At 33.9% G+C, this 21925-nt stretch overlaps 1 protein-coding gene and 1 long non-coding RNA gene across 4 annotated transcripts in view; one reads left to right on the forward strand and one right to left on the reverse strand.

Moving 5' to 3' along the window:
* SCN9A (sodium voltage-gated channel alpha subunit 9) overlaps positions 1-21925 on the forward strand; it is a 179577-nt gene that overhangs the window by 46619 nt on the left and 111033 nt on the right. For all 3 annotated transcript variants that reach the window (XM_055291909.1, XM_055291910.2, XM_055291911.2), the window contains exons 2-5: positions 17600-17907; positions 20544-20662; positions 21019-21108; positions 21702-21830. In XM_055291909.1, coding sequence (XP_055147884.1) covers positions 17650-17907; positions 20544-20662; positions 21019-21108; positions 21702-21830 — 596 coding nt within the window. In that variant the 5' untranslated portion in view covers positions 17600-17649. The remainder of the gene's footprint in view (positions 1-17599; positions 17908-20543; positions 20663-21018; positions 21109-21701; positions 21831-21925) is intronic.
* The window catches only part of LOC134731424 (uncharacterized), a 423644-nt gene that overhangs the window by 26081 nt on the left and 375638 nt on the right, over positions 1-21925 (reverse strand). Inside the window, exons 16-17 of the long non-coding RNA XR_010113657.1 lie at positions 19069-19145; positions 9015-9100 (exon numbers count right to left, since the gene is read on the reverse strand). This is a non-coding gene — a long non-coding RNA (uncharacterized lncRNA). The remainder of the gene's footprint in view (positions 1-9014; positions 9101-19068; positions 19146-21925) is intronic.

The raw sequence follows: 21925 nt of genomic DNA on the forward strand, positions 1-21925 counted from the left end.
ATGGTAACCTTTTTTTACTATCTATATGTATCCAATAACATCATGTTGTATACCTTAAATATACACAATAAAATGTATTTTAAAATATCTGTTGAAGAGTAAGTAAAATGAAATGAACCTATTAAAGGGATATCAGTATAATATTTCACACACGTGACCATTATTTTCATAACTTGCTGCAGGGGTAAACCTTAAAATCAAGATTACCTTAATTTTACTTTGGTAATTTGAAAAGTAAGGGACTGATAATATTTAGGCATTTTTTGCTTTAATCTTTTGTAGTTTAATAAAGAAAAATTTCCAAACTACATTCTGTTAATTCTGCTAGCAGGCTATTATGATGGCATTTAAAAAAATTAATGCAAATAATAATTATGCAGGTAATCAATTTAACTGATGGCTGATCACTTAAGATCACATTCTAATTTTCAGTTATTAAAAGTTCTTTCAAAATAAGGCCACTTTTGTAAAAAAATAATTTTTATACTATATTGTACATTAAGGGAATTCGTGGACAGTGTTTTCTACACAACAGAGAAAAAAATTTATCTAAACCTGAGAGCAATTACTTTACCAATTAAATCACTCAAATGTTGTAGACTAAAATAATTGAAAGTCAAAATAAGATTAAAGGAAATCTAGTTTTCATATACAAATAATGGTAAGGGATTCAAGAAAATAAAAATTGGACTTCATGCATTTTATCCTATATAGTTTTGAAAACCATAAAACATAATCTTTATTGCTTTGTGTAGTCACTTTTCACCTTTGTAGAGTCCATTTTTCCTTATATGTAAGCAGACACCTATTCTGATATTCTTCATTTCTTGCTGTGTTTCCATTCTTTTTGTTTAAGATCTTTTCTTTCTGCCTAAAGTACTTCCTTTAGTGTATATTTTAGTACAATGATTCTCTCAACTTGAATTTTCAGGAAAATACGTTTTTAAAAACATTTTACATTCATCTTTTTAACTTTTCATTAAGTACAACATACTTAAATGAAAATGCATATATCATGTTCTCACTTATAAGCGAGACACATAGAGGGGAACAACACACACTGGAGCCTTTCAAATAGGGTAGAGGGTGGGAGGAGGCAGAAGATCAGGAAAAATAACCAATGAGTACTAGGCCTAATACCTGGGTGATGAAATAAGCTGTAAAACAAACCCCCATGACACAAGTTTACCTATGTAACAAACCTGCACTTGCACTCCTGAACTTAAAATAAAAGTTAAAAAATGCATATATCCTAAAAATATAGTTTGACGAATTCTTCACGAATGAAACAAATCGTGTAACCAATACTGGGATGAAAACACAGAATTCCCTCACTCTAGAATAATATTTTCACTCTCTCTAATGTTCCAGAGTGTCAGGGACTACAAAGGCTACAAAACCAAATGACAGGTCTTCTTTGTTCCAAGCAATGTTACAGGCTAAAGATACACTGCCTGTAGGATTTCATACTCTTGAAAGTTCCCAGGTACATAAAATTCTACTGATTAGTTAAATGAAGCTGTGTGTTTATGGACAATAGTTAAATTGTGACACAGATGAGTGTACCTAGCCCCTTGTTAGAGAAAGTTCCTGAGTATCAATGAGGTATGAAGGATATCTAAGAGTTATCAGGGCTAGAGGCTCATGCTAGTCTTTTAGTGAAATGGCCTGGACAAATTCATAGTGAAGATAGGCAGTCAATTGATAAGATTATATTATATTTGACTGTTTATTTCTAATAAGATTGTAAAATAAAACTAAAGTTAAAAGCAAGTCAAGGTGTGGTAGTGAGGAAAGAGGATTGTATAGATTTATAATGGCTGGCTCAATTCCAGTGTTTTTACTCTACCGAAGTGTATAGATGTGGTTAATTTTTAAAATTTCAGGTAACAAAACAAATAATATAGTCATCACTGAAATCCCTAAATATAATAAATTACAACCATTGTTTTTACTGAATCTAGACTAGGAAGAGTAAGATAAAACAACATAAGTAGAATGTTGGCAATTTAAAAAATTGTGCCAGGCTCAGTGGTTGACGCCTGTAACCTCAGCATTTTGGGAGGCCAAGGAGGGCAGATCACTTGAGCCCAGGAGTTCAAGACGAGCCTGGGCAACATAGTGAGACCTTGTCTCTGCAAAGAATGTTTTAAAAAATTAGCCCAGCACGGTGGCACGCACCTGTAGTCCCAGCTACTCCGGAAGGTGGGAGGTCGCTTGAGTGCACGAGGACAATGCTGCAGTGAGCCGTGATCACAGTACTGCACTGCAGCCTGGGCAACACAGTGAGTGACACCTTGTGTTTATAAGAAAATGTATACCTTTCAAAAATTATAAACTCATACTTTCTGCCCATATTACAGCTGCCTCCCTCTGTGGTATAAACGTAATATTAAATATTGTGTTTATTTTTATCAAAATTAGGCAGAAATTCTCAAGACAGAAAATGAAAGGTTCTGTCAAGGGGTTTCACAGACCTTTCATTGAATATTAAATGCAGTGCTAAACAATATTTGAAGATAACCCATAGTGGTCCCAGTCTTCAGCCTGAAGTCAAGAATCTTTAGTTATCTGAATGTTGTCAAGCTCCAAGACTCATTAGGATGTTATTTAAGCAAGGTGCAGGATTTCCAAACACTAGTGATTAATGTATGAGTTCTGCTTACTACAGCACTGCTGTGCAGCCACAAAATCTTTCAGAAAAGCTCATAATAACTATGGCTTACTTTGATAAAGAATAATCAGTACGGTGGTTAGTCTAATACGCTCTCATAAAAAAGGAAAAGTATTATGAGGTGGTGCCAGGACCTTGGGTCCTATTTGGCTATTTCTCCAAGGATCTCTCAGTGGTAAGATCATCATATAGCTAAGCTTGCCTAGAACAGTCCGAAGTCATTCCTGCTGTTTTGGTATTTTCTGTGTTGTGTAGCATTTATTCTTGACAAAAAATCCTGGCTTGGAACATAAATGCTGTAGACATCCTGCCAAGGATTGAATCAAATTTGTAAGTGTAACCCTGACAGCTAGGGTAGAGCTGTCTATTTCCTTCCTCCAAAGATGTTATCAGGTATTTAGATTAGTAAAATGAGAAATAATGAGATACCCTTATATTATAATTCAAGGGGCAGATGGGAATGGATATAGACTTGGTTTAAGTATTATTTTTCCCCTATTTCTCCAGATTCAATCGTTTCACACCTTTGACTTTCTTATCTAAACTGTAGAGCTATTCAGTGACTAAATTGCACTTCTTATTGTCTTTGAATATTTCAGCTTTATCTTGTTATTGACATATAGAATTTTTATTATCTTGATATTTCACTTATTAAATCTGAGGCTAGGTGTAGGAAGGACTCCAATATTTTCTTGGTGCCAAGACATAGAAGAGTTTCCAGATCCATCTGGACATTTTTCTGTTTTCATGGGAGAGGGCCTATAAGAGTTCATACTGGAAAGGAACATTGCCTCTCTCATCTCTCCTGATGACATATTTCTCTTTTATCATGGGAAGTCTTATGTTATGAGTAGATAAGTTATGAAGGTGATGTTACTGAACATAGAGTAATTTAAAATATTATTGACAAAAGGGGCTTTTGTAGTTATAAGCCAAGGTTAAGCGTATCCTTGTCAGCTAGAGTGGAGCTGTACTTTTGTCTTGCTCTGATGATGTTATCAGGTGTTCAGAGCTCAGTAAAATGAGAATTTTGGAGTCAAATACATTTCTTTTATCTCTATGTTACCTCACAGTTCCTAAAGTAACACAGAAATCAAAAGGCAGCCTTTTGTACCTTAATGGCATCATTAAGATGGATATGTAATAAAGCTTCAATTTAACAACTTAAAAGATATTTTTGTATGCTTACCACGGTTGACGGAGTTAAATTGTACTTATTCTAAAAGAAAATACGCACAGAATCCCTCATAAGTGTATTTTTTAGCCTATTATAATAAGACATAATGACTCTCAAGTCATTTTATCTCAAGTATATCTCAATATATCTCAAGTATAATTAGGACTCAGACATTGTGACTCCAGTTTAGTTCTATGTTTGTAAGTTATAAGCTCATTCCTGACCCAGGAGATCACATTTATAGAAAATTGTCCTCCCAAGCATGATTACTTTAAGGAAACTGATCAGCATTTCTAATGGATCTTCTATTGATCAAAGCAATGCTATTTTGTACTGTGTAATATATACATATATATATATAATGTATTAATTATAATTCATTTTAATTAAAAGTGGTTCAAATTTATGTCTATCATCACTTAGGTATATTATAGATGATATAGATAATGGCAATGCATTTACTTGATAAATTCAAATTCACTGAGATACTATTACCTTTATTTAATATTAGATAATTCTACATCTGTGATTTCCTATTGCTTAAATAAACTTTTGTCTTGGAATAGATTTATGGAAAAATGGTGCAGATAGTAAGGAGAGTTTCAATATACCCCACATCCAGTTTCCCCTATTATTAATAATTTATATTAGTATGGTGCATTTGTCACAATTAACAAAACCATATGATACATCATTATTATTAACAAATGCCTTTATCCTATTCAGAGTTCCTTAGTTTTTCACTAATTTCCTTTTTCTCTTTCAAGGTCTCACCCAGGCTACCACATTACATTTAACCATCATACCATCATATCACCTTAAGCATCTCTAGGCTGTGGCAATTTCTCAGGCTTTCCTTGTTTTTGATGATGTTGATACTTTGAATGAGTATAGGTTAGGTATTTTGTAGAATGTTCCTGAATTGGGATTTGTCTGATATTTTTCTCATGATTAGATTAGGGCTATAAGTTTTGGGAAGAAAGATCACATATGTAAAATGCCATTCTCATCACATAATATCAGTGGTACACATTATCAATGTGAGTTATCGTTGTTGATGTTAACTATGATTTAAAGATACTTTTTAGGTTCTCATGTTCTGATTCTATGGTGCCTTGAGAATGCTTTAAAAATGAATGGAACTTCAGTCAAAATTTTACCTGCAGGAAAAAATCGCTATGTGTTTCTAGAGAAGTGACATTTTCAAAGCAGTATTTCATTTGACAACAGTTAGTATCAATAAAAATATATTTTTTATTTGTCTTTACATTTATCCACTCTCTTAAATAATTTATACCGACTCCATCTCATTCAGATTTTGGCAGATCTTCCAAATGATTAATTGGACCAATTTTAAATAAATAAATTTATAGATGTATTTATTTTTGAGATGGGGTCCCTCTCTGTGGCTCAGGCTGGAATACAGTGGCACGATCTCGGCTCATTGCAACCTCTGCCTGCTGGATTCAAGTAATTCTCCTGCCTCAGCCTCATGAGTAGCTGAGATTGCAGGTGCCCACCACCACGCCTGGCTAATTTTTGTAATTTTATCAAAATAGGATATAAGTTATTTACAGGTAAGAGGCTCAGTGATGGAATGCAAAACAGAGCCTGAAATTATTATAGAGTTGTGAGCATGTAGCTATTTTCCTGCTCCTTGAAATAAGAAAATATCATAGTCCCTCTAATCAAGATTAAAGAAACAAAAAATTAAACACTACTTGCTTTCTAGAAGAAATGTCAAAAGTTGTCAAAGGAAACAGACTGTTTAAAGGAATTATCTGGGAGACATTTTTAAGAGAATAACTTATTCTCTTAAATAAATATAGCTTTCATATATAAGATAAACAATTATTGCAAAAGCACAACATATTACAAAATTATATGGACATAATATGCACATACTCTACCTGAGCCACAATAGAATTGGCACTCTGACACTAATAAATCACTTGGGAACTGCAGTTTGGAGTATTTAGTACCTGTTATGTGGCCAAAAAGGTAATAGAGGCCACTGAGACCTTTTCCAGTCTAGTATAATGGCCACAACTCACATTTTTCCCTTTTAGTTATTAGGTAAAAATTCATGTTGGTGTTTACTTCAGTGATTTTTGGGGGATTTACAATTTTTACTGTGGACACTTAGGGAAACCCACTTCCCACCTCATCCTATAGATTTTACCTATGTGAAGGGTTTTCATAGAACCTTGGGGATGAATGGAAGTCCCACAAATAATTTTCCTGATGTCTGCTTCCAATATTTGACTTCAAGAATACTGTTTTCCAAATAGTATGTTCAGAGCCATACCAGGCACACAGAGTCTCTAAAACTCTGGAAAGACTATAATATTTCTTTGCTTGAAGGAAGGGATCATTCTTATATTCTGTTCAGGGACTACATTAATGATATTTAAATGTTTCTCAGAAGATAAACCAAGTGTTGGAATTTATTTGCTTTTGACCCTGTTCAGCAATATTCAATGAATAAAAGAGAAAAAAGTCTTAATGATAGTTCTTGAGCCACATAACTTTGTCTAATTAAAATATATTTTGTAAGTCTTCATATAAAGTTCAAAACAACAAAGGTGATATGGTGGGAATTTTCTTAAGAAAGGAAAGTCTGCAGGAACCCAATCCTTTGAGCAATCAACATTCATCCTAGGGATACTTTTGTATTGTTTAAAATTACATTTTACAAAATGACTAATGTCCTAAATGCCTCAACATTTTTAGAATCAGAAAAGTTGCTTAACTGGGATGTCCAAGATCCCTTAGCTAGTAAGTGGTAAATCCAATATTCAAAACCCAGGCTTTCTAGCTCCTGGACTTGTCCTTGACTCACTACTCTAAACTAAATCTCTGTTTAATTTTACATGCACATATGAAATGTTTCATGTTTAAAAGGCTAATACATTCCTATAAATGGAAATATCCTCATTTAATATAATTAACATATTTTTAATTAGGGAAGCCTGATAAAATTATCCAAAGCAAGGAATTAAAATAGAAGGATGAGACAAGTTAATAATCTTACGAGCTCCATGTATACATGTTCATTATGTGCAAAACTCTTCCTGTTAAGCACTTTATATACAGTTAACCATCACAATCTAAACCGCTATTTGGAGCATGATTTATTAACTCAATTTTTCAAACTAGGACTCTTAGGCTCAGAGAGGTTATGTCACCTCCACAGGGTCAACAGCTCTAAAATGTGGAGCACAAATTGTAATGGGCAAGGCCAAGATGATTATTGGCCTGTGAGCCACTGAAACCAGTGTGAATTGTTCTGTACTGAATAGAAGTACACTTCATGATATATATTGTAACTGTTGCTGAAGGATTTTATTCATTTTACATTTGATCAAATGGAAATTGAGCTGTATATTAAAGATTTTATAAAAGCTCCAAATTACGAAGAAACTATAGAAACTCATATAAAATGAAAATGTATTTTTAAAGTGTTTTCTAAGCAGTGTTTCATAAAGAAATACAAATTTTTAGTTATTAGGCTGATAAACTAAATCTGTTTCTTTTAGTATCTTTGTCCTTTCTTTTTGAATGTTGTCATACGTTCCTGAAAATTGGAAGATCAGCGTTTTAAAATAAATGCTGGGAAAGACCTAATGTAACTCTTAATTATTTTACAGCATCAAGAGTTCTTCCTTCCTCTTGCTTATTGCTTAATAACAGATTGTCTGAGGATGCTTTAGAGCTGACAGGTTTGGAGGATGAGGGATGAGTGAGTATGATCAAAATTCTGAGGAGGAGCACTGCCATGCCTCAAAAGAACTTGGAGAGAATAAGAGATATCAAAAAAAAAAAAAAAAAAGATTTTGCCAGGCTATAATTGGAATGAAGTAACGTAAGTGACATGAATAATGCTTAAAATGTTGAGAATTAAAAGTATTAAAACATAGAAGAACTTTTTTTTTTTTTTTTTTTGCTTATAGCTGAAGTATGCTAAAGGATCAAGGGTATTTTTATTACACTCTAATCCCTTTTTTTCTTACCCTTTTTGGTTTATCATCTTCCTTCTCTCCTTCAACCTCTATTTATTTTCATTCAGTTTTTCCCCTCATTCCAATTCTTCTTTCTTTAATTGAACATAATAGAGATTCAGAGTTCAAAATGTTTGTGGTTTCTATTGAACTGATTTTTTTTTTTTTTTTTTTTTTTTTTTGAGACAGGGTCTCACTCTGTCATCCAAGCTGGAGTGCAGTGGTGTGATTATGGCTCACTGCAGACTGAACCTCCCCAGGCTCAGGTGATCCTCCCACCTTAGCTACTCTCGAGCAGCTGGGACTACAGGCATACAGCTCCATACCCGGCTAATTTTTGTACTTTTTGTGGAAACAGGGTTTCACTGTGTTGCCCATACTGTTTTTGAACTCCTGCCCTCAAATGATTCACCCTTCTTGGCCTCCAAAAATGTTGGAATTACAGGCAAGAGCCACTGTACCTGGCCTATTGAATGGAATTTATGTTTATCCTTTCCAATTTTAAAATAGATAACTTTAAAGTTGTGTATTTTACATTCATTATCTTCAAATCAAACAAAATCCAAAAACTTTTCTACTTTGTAAATTGAATTTTCTCTCTCTTTTTGAATAATAAAACCTGGTCATTAATTTATGTGTACTCATCTGATGTTTTTGATTTAACATAATCAAATGGAGGGTCCACATTAATATTTTATGCTTTTTAAAAGTAGACATGCTTATGCTCTTCCCTAAAAATTTTATTTCAGCATTACTTAGATAAGCCCTGGCATCTGTATTTTTTTAAGTTACACAGATGATTTTTTTATATACCCTGGTCAGTAGCCACAGTCGATTCTGATATATGCACTCTTGACAACCATAGGGACAAATGATACTTAGCTGCATTTTTAATATTACCTAACATAAGTGAAAGAGATTTTAAAACAGTAGTATTTAGGAAATCAGCAGATCATAAGACATTAATTTTGTGTTATGGGTTATTAGTATTAAGTATCTTGTAATGCCCACATCTCAAAGCCCATTATGGAAGAATTGGTGTCAGATAATAGGAAGATTGATATTGTTGAAAACCATGCATTCAGCAAGCCAGCCGTAGGTAGCACCCAACGAAGTGTTCAGTATTCATCTAAGCAGAGAAAGTAGAAGACACAATCTTTACCGTAACTTTGAGTGTTTGCAGTGTGTCAGATGGTCCCTTGAAGAAGAAATATTAATAAAATGAATTGTAAATTCTCTCCAATTTACCTGAAAGAGATCAAAATAATGTGTCTAAATATACGGTGTTTGAGAGATGTAGAGTCAGTCCATATTTTGCAAGCCCGGTGAAGGTAACAGAACAGTTTCTACTTAAGCAGCTGTTTGTTGGTTTCTTTGGCTCAAGAGAGAGGTATAATATCTTCTTTTACTTTACAGTTTTTTAATCATAATAATAACTATTATAAACTTAACAAATGCACAAGGCAACTAATCAAACAATTTTTGCTTTATCCCTTTAAAGCCATTCTCTAGGGAATAATCACTTCCTGCTTTCTTTTAAAAAAAGTTTTTCTGATATTTTCCTTTTTATCGCTAAATAATATGCTTATGTCTCGTTTTTATTTCATCAGCTTATGTAATGTTTTCTACCTTTCTAATTCAAAAATGAGGAATTTATTTTATTTATGTAAATTTTTCTCTTTCTGCTCCATTCTCAAATTCCAAGCAGTTATGTTTTTATTTCTAAGAAATTCTATAGGTCAGATTTATACCTTTAAATAGAATATATCTGAACCTCTATTTCTTGTTACTTGAACTTTAGCCAAGATGCACTGACTACCTTCAATGTAAGATAAGGGGTCAGCTCTCCAACTTTTCCCTCATCTCCAATCCGCCTTTACCTCTCAATTTTTGTAAGCTAGTCCATTACTTTTACATTGATAATGTTTAACACATATATGTGTATATCTTGTCTTTTTGTAAATAAAGTTCTATAATTGTACTTACATTTTATATATGCTTTGGTAGTTGGCACATTTGTGAGATGATTAACTGATACAATTTAACAATATTATAATTATGTAAGTATTTTTCATTTTAAAACAAGTAACATGGTTTGATCTAGAGGAGGAATTTAAACCTCTCATTCAACCTCTGCTACTTGAAGAACACATCAAACTCAAGTGGATCCTCTCTGCTTCAATTCCACCAGTTGTTCAAGTTCATGCCATATTTTGAATTGATTCCTATTTGGACAATATGGCTATTTACACGTTCTGAAGAAACAAATTCCCTTCGCTTTTATTCACACTATTTGTGAAACAGTCTTGTATTCTATGTGTTTTAGAAGTACTTTTTTTTTTTGCTCTACCTTAATCCAAAGTAACTTAAAAAAAAGATAAAAAGGAGTTAAATTTTGAATTTTCTTATACCTAGAAATATATTTTGTTTGCCATCACACTTGATAATAGGTTGTCTGATAATAGAATTTGATTCAAAATATTTTCTCTCATCACACTGAAAGCATTGATTGTGTTCTAGTGTCAATTATGGCTAAGGAAATTTTAATGGCAATCTAATTTTCATTCTTTTTAGTTAGTTATCTTATTTTTGGAAGCTTATAAAATCTTGTTTCTATTGTTAATGCTCTAAACTTTCACAAGAATGGAACTTTTAAATTGATCTTTTGTACTTTTAGCTTGATGACTCTTCGTGAATTTTCTGCTATTACTTTGTTTATTATTTCCTATTTACTATTTGCTGCTCTCTTGAGACTAATATCGAACAACATGGATTATTCTATATCTTCTAAGTTTTATTTTGTACTTTTTTAATTTTTAAAATTCTCCTAAAAGATATAGAAAAATCTAAGATATAGAACTCCATGAATTTTTACACATACATATTTTCCCATGTAACCATCACATAGATCAAGGTATAGAACATTTCTAGCACCTGAGAATGCTCACTTGTGCCCCATTCTGGTAAAGTGCACCTTTTCGGTAAAGTGAAAGGTAACTACAATTATGACTTCTCCTTTTCAGCAAGCATTCTACTGAAATTTTTTGTTTTCACAAAGCATGACCTTTACCCAGAATTGATGTTGTTGTTTTTGGTAGCCTACTTTTTTTTTTTTTTTTAATAAAGGATACTCTGTCTCCTCAAATTTATCTGGGAATACTAACTTTAACTTCTCAATATCCCCCAATGTTTGCTTTTTTTTTTTTCTCTAAAGTTAAAAGTTTGGTCTGTTCATCTTATTCTTTCAATTTTATGTTTGGCAGATCTTCATTACCAATTTATTCTTGGTTATCTATTAATATTTATGGAAGAAAGGCGAGGTTGGTGTTGGCCAGCTTTGCATCTGTCTTTATACAGGTCTGTTTCCCAGACAAATCCTCTCTTGAAAAAGAGGGATGACTGAAAGGTCTGTGTACATACATGTATGGTGTACTGATAGGCAGGCTACATTTTAGGATGTATGGATGAGGAGTAGGCAAGGGAGTCACCTTTCCCTCGACTCCACCCTGGTTCTAGCTAAAATGGACATGGATACCCTAGGAGTCCTACCTTAATTAATGTAGATATTATCCTTTTGGTGATAGCTTGGAGATAAACCACTCTGCTACATATTTAATATAGAGAGGGAAGTGGGAAAATGTTTTCTGCAACATTATTGAATAAATAATCCATGGATTAATCAACTTGTTTTCTGATCTACATCACATATTTGCAATATAAATCTGTGACTTCTCTGCCAGAAATAAATTCTAACATTCTGAGATGAGTGTTCTAGACTGTAGCTTCTGCTTTGATCTCCTCACTAGGGTAATCTTATGATTTATGATAACTTTTTTTGTCTTCTTCTGGTTTTTAGTGATATTATTAAACGTTTCCCCACTATACATCTTTGTTTTTACTGCAATGGAAATTTGAAGGCCAGAGAGTGTGATAAACACATGGGATAAGACCATTGTCATGAACTGGGAGCTGACATTACTTTGACTGGAAAGATGTGTGAAGAAAAATAGATGCTAGATAGACAAATACATAATATGATATTTGGACAGATATAGATCCATAGATTGATAAACATAGATAAGATATATCTATATATATGTGTGTCTGCATACATAGAAAATAAGAAAGAGTTCAGAATAAATACTTCCATATTGATTTTAACTATAGGAAATCTTAGATAAAAGAATAACACATCCATTTTTTAATTTTAGTAGTTGCCTAAGTATTCTCTAATATGAGATTAATGGTGAGTGAGTAAGATAGTAATGAGAAAACAAAAGTATTGCCTTTATATGCAACATTGGGATTTCATTCTAAAGAAGATACAATCATAGTAATATTAATAAAAGTGGAAATGTGGCAATATATTTTTCAAAATTGTAAATTAAACATGACAAGAATAAATATTGATTGATTTCATTAACTATATAAAATTAGGTCAAATAATTTTAAATGGTTTTTTGCAAACTACATTTTCTTTCTTTTGGATAGAAAAACATGACATTTTCATTGTACAAATTTGAAAAGTAAAGTATAAAGAAATTCATAAAAATAATCCATAATCTCTTAACTAGGGCTAACCTTTGTTAAATGCATTGTGTATTTAAATTAAATTCAATATCATTTTAAAAATTATTATTAATTTACATCTATCTGTGTGTATAACCTGGATTCCACTTATTATGCATTATAATCTTTTCATAATTCATTTAATTCATTAAATAGTCTTTGAAAGTTCTCTTTCAAAGCTGCTCATTATTTCGTTATACAGTCATCTCTTCGTTTAGTGTAACCCTTACTGTTAGGCTTTTGGATTGATTATAATTTTTTAATATTATAAAAACATCGTAGTAAATATCTTTATACATGTTAGAGGACACCTAAGATTATTGTCTTTGAATAAATTTCTAGAAAGAAAATTATTTGGCGATAAAAACGAATTCACATGTTTAAGGCTTTTGATAGATATTACAAAATTACCCTCAAAAAGTTTGTACACTTTATTTATTTATTTATTTGAGACAGAGTCTCGCTCTGTCACCCAGGCTGGAGTGCAGTGGCGCGATCTCGGCTCACTGCAAGCTCCGCCTCCTGGGTTCACGCCATTCTCCTGCCTCAGGTGCCCGCCACCACGCCCGGCTAATTTTTTTGTATTTTTAGAAGAGACAGGGTTTCACAGTGTTCGCCAGATTGGTCTCGATCTCCCCACCTCATGATCCGCCTGCCTGGGCCTCCCAAAGTGCTGGGATTACAGGCGTGAGCCACCGCACCTGGCCAGTACACATTAGTTATTCCTGTTATCCAGACAGGCAACAGTGATTTCCCCTATACCCTCTCTAATATCACTATTACTTTTGTTAAAATCTTTGCTAATGTAATAGGCCAAATTTTGTTCCCCATGTTTATTTTAGTATTTGTTTCCTTGATTACTAGTGAGGTTTGACATGGTTACAAGTGTGTATTAATCATTTGTATTTTTAGATAATTATGTTATTTACTAAATTTTATATTATGAGATATATTATTTTAATATCTTTACTCATTAAAGAAAAAGCACTTCATCTGTCATTTGTATTGTACTTTTTTTATTTTGTGGATGCCTTCCACTTTTAACAACCTTCATTGTTAAGAGATTAAATCTAGCATTCTTTTTCTTTTTAGATTGTGCCTTTGGTGTAATGCTTTACAAGGCCTCTCTACTCTCACATTATATAAGTATTCATTTTCACTTTTATTAGAATTTTTGAGCTTTATTTTTCCATTTAAATATTTACTCCACCAGAAGTCTCAAATCTTAAATACCTGATTAATGAAAACTCCTGTGGCCTGTTTATCCAGACGACTAAGGGAAGAGGAAAGAAGTTGTAGTCACACATAGGTCCTGCCCCATCACTGCATCTTCTTTGTGTGTGTTGGTGAAGTGTGAGGCTCCATTTTCACTTATGTTGCCCTCTGTAACCCTGTCAGCCTATCATCTTGCCACCCCACTGGCCTTGTACAGTAACTTCCAAGCAAACTCAGATGCCAACTAAAGCTGCTCTTCTTCAAAGCTATAAAACTAGTAAAATGAAAGGAAGTTTCACCTCTCCAGACTAGAGGATGATGATGAAATCTGATCAAGGTCTCTTCAACTTACGTTTCACAGATCACGATGTTAAGCAGGTGCTTAGTGTCTTCCTTTAATTTAGCTTGATGAGGGAAATATTGCCCATGCATGGTACCACTAGCATTGACCACCCTTTGCTTCTGCTTTTTGCATATACTTTAGTCATTCTGGAGCTGTGTTGAGCATGTGCATGGGGGTTGGGGGAGACAGAGACAGAGGAGAATAGGAATATTGGAAGAGTCGAACTGGTAATGGACATCTGAGTTCACAACATCTGTGTACCTAGATTTCCATCAAATAATTCTTGAAAGAGATGGTACCCCCCGGTTCAATGTAGAATCTACAAAAACACCAGTTATTCAAGCCAACTTTTCTTCAAGAGCCACTGTATGTCTACAAAAAAAGTCTAGTGAGGCAAGTTATCCCGTCCTCTCACCTTTATGATTTCCAAAAGTGTTGAGGAATCCCCAAAGCACAAGTGGCAACTGCTTTGATTTGATTCATTGGTTTCCGTTTTACTAAATCTCTTCCTATTCTGAGGACAATTTTCACATATTTTAGGACTCAAAATTCTTAATGCATATTCATAGTAGTTTTATTGAGGTATAATTTACACACCATAAAAATCACCATTTTAAAGTGTATCACTCAGTGGTCTTTAGTATGTTCACAAAGGTATGCAACCATCATCATTATGTAATTTTAGAATATTTTTATCACCCCAAAAGAAGCCCCATACTCTTTAACCATTAACCACATAACCATCAATAATCACTTCCTATTACACCCAGCCTCTGACAAAAAATACCCTACATTTTGTTTCTGGGGATTTGCCTATTCTGGACATTTCATAAGATGGAATCATATGATATGTGGCCTTTTGGCTCTGTGTCCCTTCACAGAGTTTTCATCACATCCACGTTGTAACATGTACCTATACTTCATTTGTTTTTATTGCTAAATACTAATTCAGTGTGTGACTGTCCCACATTCCTTTATCCATTTATTCATTGGTGAGTAATTAGGTTGTATTTACTTTTTGGTTATTATGAATAATGCTGCTGAACATTCATGTAAACATTCTTGTGTGGACATATGTTTTAAATTCCCTTGAGTCTGTACCTAGTAGTGGAATTGCTGAGTCATAACTTACTCTTTACCTTTCAGAGTCATCCTACTTTTGAATGTGTACATGCAATATCCCTTATTTTTCACTACATTCTTTAAAAAACTTTATCCTAACTTTGGTTTCCATCAAAATACAGGCATACGTCATTTTATGGGGCTTTGCTTTATTGCACTTCAAGATGCTGCATTCTTTACAAGTTGAAGGTTTGTGGCAACCCTGCATTAAGCGAGTCTGTCAGCAAAATTTTTTCAACAGCATGTGCTCACTTCATGCATCTGTGTCACACTTTGGCAATTCTCACAACATTTCAAACTTTGTAATTGCTATTATTTATTATTACTGTATGTGTCATGGTGATCTGTGGTCAGTGATCTTTGTTGTTACTGTGGTAATTGTTTTGGGGTGTTATGAACCACATCCACATAAGACAGCAAACAATCATTAAATGTGACGTGTTCTGTTTCAGCATCCCTATATCTTTCCCTTTCCTCAGGCTTCCCTGTTCCCTGACACACAACGATATTAAAATTAGGCCAATTAGTAACCCATTCCCACCCCTAATGTTCAAGTAAAGGAAGAATTGCACATTTCTCCCTTTAAGTCAGAAGCTAGAAATGATTAAGCTTAGTGAGGAAGGCATGTTGAAAGCCACGATAGGCCAAAAGCTAGGCCTCTCGCACTGAGTACTTAGCCAAGTTGTGAATGCAAAGGAAACATTCTTGAAGGAAATCAAATGTGCTACTCCAGTGAACACATGCATGATCAGAACACAAAACAGCCTTATTGCAAATATAGAGAAAGTTTTAGTGATCTAGATAGAAGATCAAACCAGCCACAACATTTCCTTAAGCCAAAGCCTAATCCACAGCAAGGCCATAACTCCAATTGTATGAAGGCTGAGAGGTGAAGAAGCTAAAAAAAAAAGTTTGAAGCTGGCAGACAGTACCCCTTGAGGTTGAAGGAAAGAAGCCATTGCCATAACATAAAAGTGCAAGGTGAAACAGCAAGTGCCGATGGAGAAGATGCAGCAAGTTATTCAGAAGATCTAGCTAAGGTCATTGATAAGAGCGGTTACATTAAACAACAGATTTTCAATGTAGGTCTAACAGCCTTCTACTAGAAGAATATATTATAGCTAGAAAGTAGAAGTCAATGCCTGGCTTCAAAGCTTCAAAGAACAGGCTGACTCTCTTGTTAGGGGATAATGCAGCTGGTGACTTTAAATTGAAGCAAATGCTTATTTATCATTCAGAAAATCTTAGAATTATATTATTTAATTATTCAGAACATTAAATAATAACTATATTATTTAATTATTCAGAACATTAAGTAATAATTATATGAATCATTCAGAAAATCTCTTAAGAATTATACTAAATCTACTCTACCTGTGCTCTATAAATAGAACAGCAAAGCCTGGATGACAGCACATCTGTTTACAGCATGATTCACTAAATATTTTAGGCCCAGTGTTGATACCTGCAGCTCAGAAAAAAATAAAAGATTTCTTTCAAAATATCACTGCCTATTGACAATGTACCTGGTCACTAAAGAGCTCTAATGGAGATGTACAAGGGCATTAATGTTATTTTCATGCCTGCTAACGCTATCCATTCTATAGCCTATGGGCCAAAGAGTAATTTCAACTTTCAAGTCTTATTATTTAATAAATACCTTTAATAAGACTATAGCTGCCATAGATAGTGATTCCTCTGATGGGTCTGGGCAAAGTAAATTGAAAATCTTCTGGAAAGGATTCACCATTCTAGATGTTATTAGAACATTAATGATTTGTGGGAAGAGGGCAATATACAAACATTAATAGGAAATTGGAATGAGTTGATTCTAACTCTCATGGATGACTATGAGGGGTTTAAGACTTCAGTGATGGAAAGAACTGCAGATATGGTAGAAATAGCAAGAGAATTAGAATTAGAGATGGAGCCTAAAATTGTGACTGAATTGCTGCAATCTCGCGGTAACTTGAATGGATGAGGAGTTGCTTCTGATTGGTAAGCAAAGAAAGTGGTTTCTTGAGATGGAATCTTCTCCTGGTCAAGATGTTATGAACATTGTTGAAATGACAGCAAAGGATTTAGAATATTACATAAGTTTAGTCGGTAAAACAGCATCAGGCTGGAGAGTGGTGCTATGAAGGGCAATTATCACAAAGACCTTTAAAAGAGGAAAGTTGAGTTGAATTGCACCAAAGGTAAATATAGATGAAAAGAAAGGGAATTTAGGAAAATTTATTCAGAAAATTGTCATTTTTTACTTTAAAGCTGTGAAGTGTAAACTCCAAATTTCTGAGTATAAAGATGGTTAGAAGGCACAAAAATAAGTCCCGCCCATTGCCTGACACATAGTAGTACATTAACAAGCTGATAATTCTATGAACATGTTACCTTTTGTAGTTGAAACTAAAAATCTGTTTATGTTGTTATTATTATTTTTTAATGGGCCTTTCTTGGCAGGCAAATAGTTAAGTCTTTATTTCTTTGTTTCCATCCAGGCCTCTTATGTGAGGAGTTGAAGAGGAATTAAAATATACAGGATGAAAAGATGGCAATGTTGCCTCCCCCAGGACCTCAGAGCTTTGTCCACTTCACAAAACAGTCTCTTGCCCTCATTGAACAACGCATTGCTGAAAGAAAATCAAAGGAACCCAAAGAAGAAAAGAAAGACGATGATGAAGAAGCCCCAAAGCCAAGCAGTGACTTGGAAGCTGGCAAACAGCTGCCCTTCATCTATGGGGATATTCCTCCCGGCATGGTGTCAGAGCCCCTGGAGGACTTGGACCCCTACTATGCAGACAAAAAGGTGAGTTTATTTTGGCTTCAGTGGTCGGTTTCTGTTGGCTTCGTTCTGTATAAAAATTATTTTAAATTGAGATTAGTGAAATTTAGTGAATAACCGTATCATGACCAGAATGTTAAATTAAATATATATATAGGATATTCAGAATCTGTACTTTTTCCAATTTTTCACTGAAATTGGCTCTGGCATTGGCATATAACTTTTAATTTTTTACATCTTTTAAAATTGTTTAGTATAATGTTTAGTATAACATAGTATACATTGTTTAGTATAATTGCTCAGCATAAATTTTTTGGACATGACACAGTGATCTGCCAAATTTTATAATCATACCTATTTTTTCTGCTAACAGTTAACTCTCGTGTATGCAGACCCAAAAATCACTTAAAAGTTTTTAATGCAAATGAAAATTGCTAATTTCTCTTTTAAAATACCAACAATTCTTTCTATTAAAATTTCAAGTACAGGGTAACTTGATCTTGCCAAGACTTTGTAGTATGTTATGGTGATTTTTTGTGTTAGCTCAGATGACCTCTGGTTTATAAAGTCTCCCTGATAATTTTGACGGTCATGTGACCCTGTTCCCTCTTCACTCGCATTCTTCCCCATTTGTATTTTTCTGTATGATATTTGTCATATCTTGCCCTATATTAGAGTTACTTTCCTTTTTTCATTTTTCTAGGAAGTTCCTTGAATACAAAACTCATGCCTTATTTTTGTTCAAACTCCTTTTCATTATCTGTTATGATATAATTTCTCACTACACATGTATTAGTCCTTTTTTTTTTTTTTTTTTTTGAGACAGAGTCTCCCTCTGTTGCCCAGGCTGGAGTGCAGTGGCTCGATTTTGGCTCACTGCAAGCTCCGCCTCCCGGGTTCATGCCCTTCTCCCGCCTCAGCCTCCAAGGTAGCTGGGACTACAGGCACCCGCCACCACGCCTGGCTAATTTTGTTTTTGTATTTTTAGTAGAGACGGGGTTTCACCGTGTTAGCCAGGATGGTGTTGATCTCCTGACCTCGTGTTCTGCCCGCCTTGGCCTCCCAAAGTGCTGGGATTACAGGCGTGAGCCACCGCGCCCGACCATCTTAGTCCATTTTCACACTGCTATAAAGAACTACCTGAGACTAGGTAATTTATAAAGAAAAGAGATTTAATTTACTCACAGTTCTGAATGGCAGGGGAGGCCTCAGGAAACTTACAATCATGGTTGAAGGCAAAGGGGAAGCAAGGCACATCTTACCTGGTGCAGGAGAGAGAGAAAGAGGAGGGAAGTGCCACACTTTTAAACCCATCAGATCTCATGAGAACTCACTCACTATCATGAGAACAGCATTGGGGAAACCGCCCCCATGATCCAATCACTTCCCACCAGGTCCCTCCCCTGATACATGCGGATTACAATTCAGAATGAGATTTGGGCGGGGACACAGAGCCAAACCATGTCAATACAATTGCAGAAAGAATGGATGAATAATTTTTTAAAAATACAATCTACTGAGATTTAAGACAAAAAGGATTGTACTTGAGAACTAGGTATTAATTTTAAAATAATTTTCTATGTAAACGTGAATTTTACATTAAATTGTATTTAGATATAACTGATATAGTGAAAGGGAACAGGAAAATAAAAGGACACCTGAAAATAATAGACTCTGATTTGTTTTCTTGAGAGAATGCTGCCGCATACAAATAAAAAGCCTGACTCACAAACTTACCTCCTGAATACGGTGAGAAATGCTTATTGCCAGAAACCCACTGATAACCCTATATAAAACTTAGAAAATCAGTGTCTTTCAGCTAACACAAGTCATCTTCCCACCAACTGGAGAAAAATAAGGCAGGGATTTGAACTTTGTCTTTCTGATTTCTAAGCCAATGCTTTAGGTTGTTTGAATATTTTGTTGTTACTGCTATTTGTTTTTATTTCTTAACTGAATATTAAAGCTATGGAAAAGGACACCTACGGAATGGCTACGATAACATTTCAAGAATATTTGCTTCTATTCATATCGTTTTTTAAATTACCATGGTTAGTAAGTGAGGAATCCTCTTAAGTCCCTTTTAAAAGCTAATATTAGTATTATAACTAAAATAAAGAAATTGAACTTAGTTATTGGAAGGATTCTTCCAACTCTTACATTCCTTAAACTTCGGAAAATATTTTTTGAAATAACTCATATTTTGGAACACGTGCTGCTAACCATAACAATTGCCAGCAAGTATTAAAATTCTCAAAGTTTTATGATAAAAATATTAGAGATAGCTAGTTTCTATTTGGCTTTCTTAAAATGCAATGTAATGGAAGGGAAAGAAGTTGTACTTTAAAATAAATAACCACAGTTATTGTTACTGTTGAAAGAAAGTGAAAAAATATAAAATACAGTATTTTGAAAGCTCTAAGCAATACATGCTAACAAATAGCTCAATTTTTAAATTTACTATGAAGAAATGGACTTGGAGTTCATTGGCCAAGGTGACATTGATAGATGCATTGATGACATTGGAACCACATTGCTGGAGTCTGATGGCAGTGCTTCTTCAATATGACACTGCCATGTAGAAAGGTAAACTGCTGATATTGATATGAAAAATTGATATTTTGCATTCTCAATTTCATCCTTTCTTTTTCCTCCTGCAGACTTTCATAGTATTGAACAAGGGGAAAACAATCTTCCGTTTCAATGCCACACCTGCTTTATATATGCTTTCTCCTTTCAGTCCTCTAAGAAGAATATCTATTAAGATTTTAGTACACTCATATCCTTTTAAAAATGATTACATCCAGTGGCACTTTATGGTGTAATTTTTGCTATTTTATTCAAATACAGATGTTATACCTTTTGCACCTTGAAAGACTGTGGTTTTAGTTTATTAATTTCAATATTATTAATATAATTTGTCATGGGTCTCGGAGAAGACTGGGAGAGTGGCAATATTAAGATTTTAGGATATGTTACTTTTATTTATTACTCTCTTGTTCAAAGAGACAAAATAGTCTACAAGTTCACTTAGAATTTTTTTCTAAGGAAAAGTTGTAACCATTTCAACAATTGTCATCCTCAAATATTTCAAATTCCCACTGTCGTCTCTTTTGTTCCTTGATTCTAAGCTACCTTATTCAGCATGCTCATCATGTGCACTATTCTGACAAACTGCATATTTATGACCATGAATAACCCGCCGGACTGGACCAAAAATGTCGAGTAAGTGGGTATAAGTACATTTTAATATAGTCTTGGTATTATCATTTCATCCTTTCCTTTTCCTGCCAGGAAGTTACTACATTTATAAAGATGGGGACTCTTTATCTTCCCATGTTATATGCTTGCTTTTCTTTCATTCTTTACCTCCTCTATGATATTAACCTGCTAGATTAGAAAAATTAGATGCTACAGTGTTTTCTCGAAGAATGAACTTGTCAGATGCTCCATCCTGTTCTTAAACATGTTACACATATTTTATTCTTGGGTGTATGTCTTATAATTATATGGGTGTATTTTTAAATAATTGTTTGGGTGAATTTTTGATAGAAGCAATGTAGGAAATTTTCAGGCAGATCTGAGACCTATATTCTTAGTTATTTCAAGTACCTCTGCTTTCTGGGAGTGTTTCTGATATTGACATTTTAATATTTTCTGGATAGACCTATTGTAGTTTAATAGGGTGTGTCCATAAACCAACAGGCATCCTCCAGTATATGTCTTCCAGTGGTTAATTAGAGAAAATAAATTATAAGGATTTACATGGTGGTTGTATTCTTTTCACATCTAGTATCCCAATGGAATCTTGTGTTTAGGTATACTTTTACTGGAATATATACTTTTGAATCACTTGTAAAAATCCTTGCAAGAGGCTTCTGTGTAGGAGAATTCACTTTTCTTCGTGACCCATGGAACTGGCTGGATTTTGTCGTCATTGTTTTTGCGTAAGTACTTTCAGCTTTTTGAAATGGCAAACTTATGAAAATCTCAGACAGCACAGTGTTCCAATAAGAGCAAACCTCTGGGGTCTGATTTTTCC

This window comes from Symphalangus syndactylus, chromosome 9, assembly GCF_028878055.3.
Source record: "Symphalangus syndactylus isolate Jambi chromosome 9, NHGRI_mSymSyn1-v2.1_pri, whole genome shotgun sequence".
Classification (NCBI taxonomy): Eukaryota; Metazoa; Chordata; class Mammalia; order Primates; family Hylobatidae; genus Symphalangus; species Symphalangus syndactylus.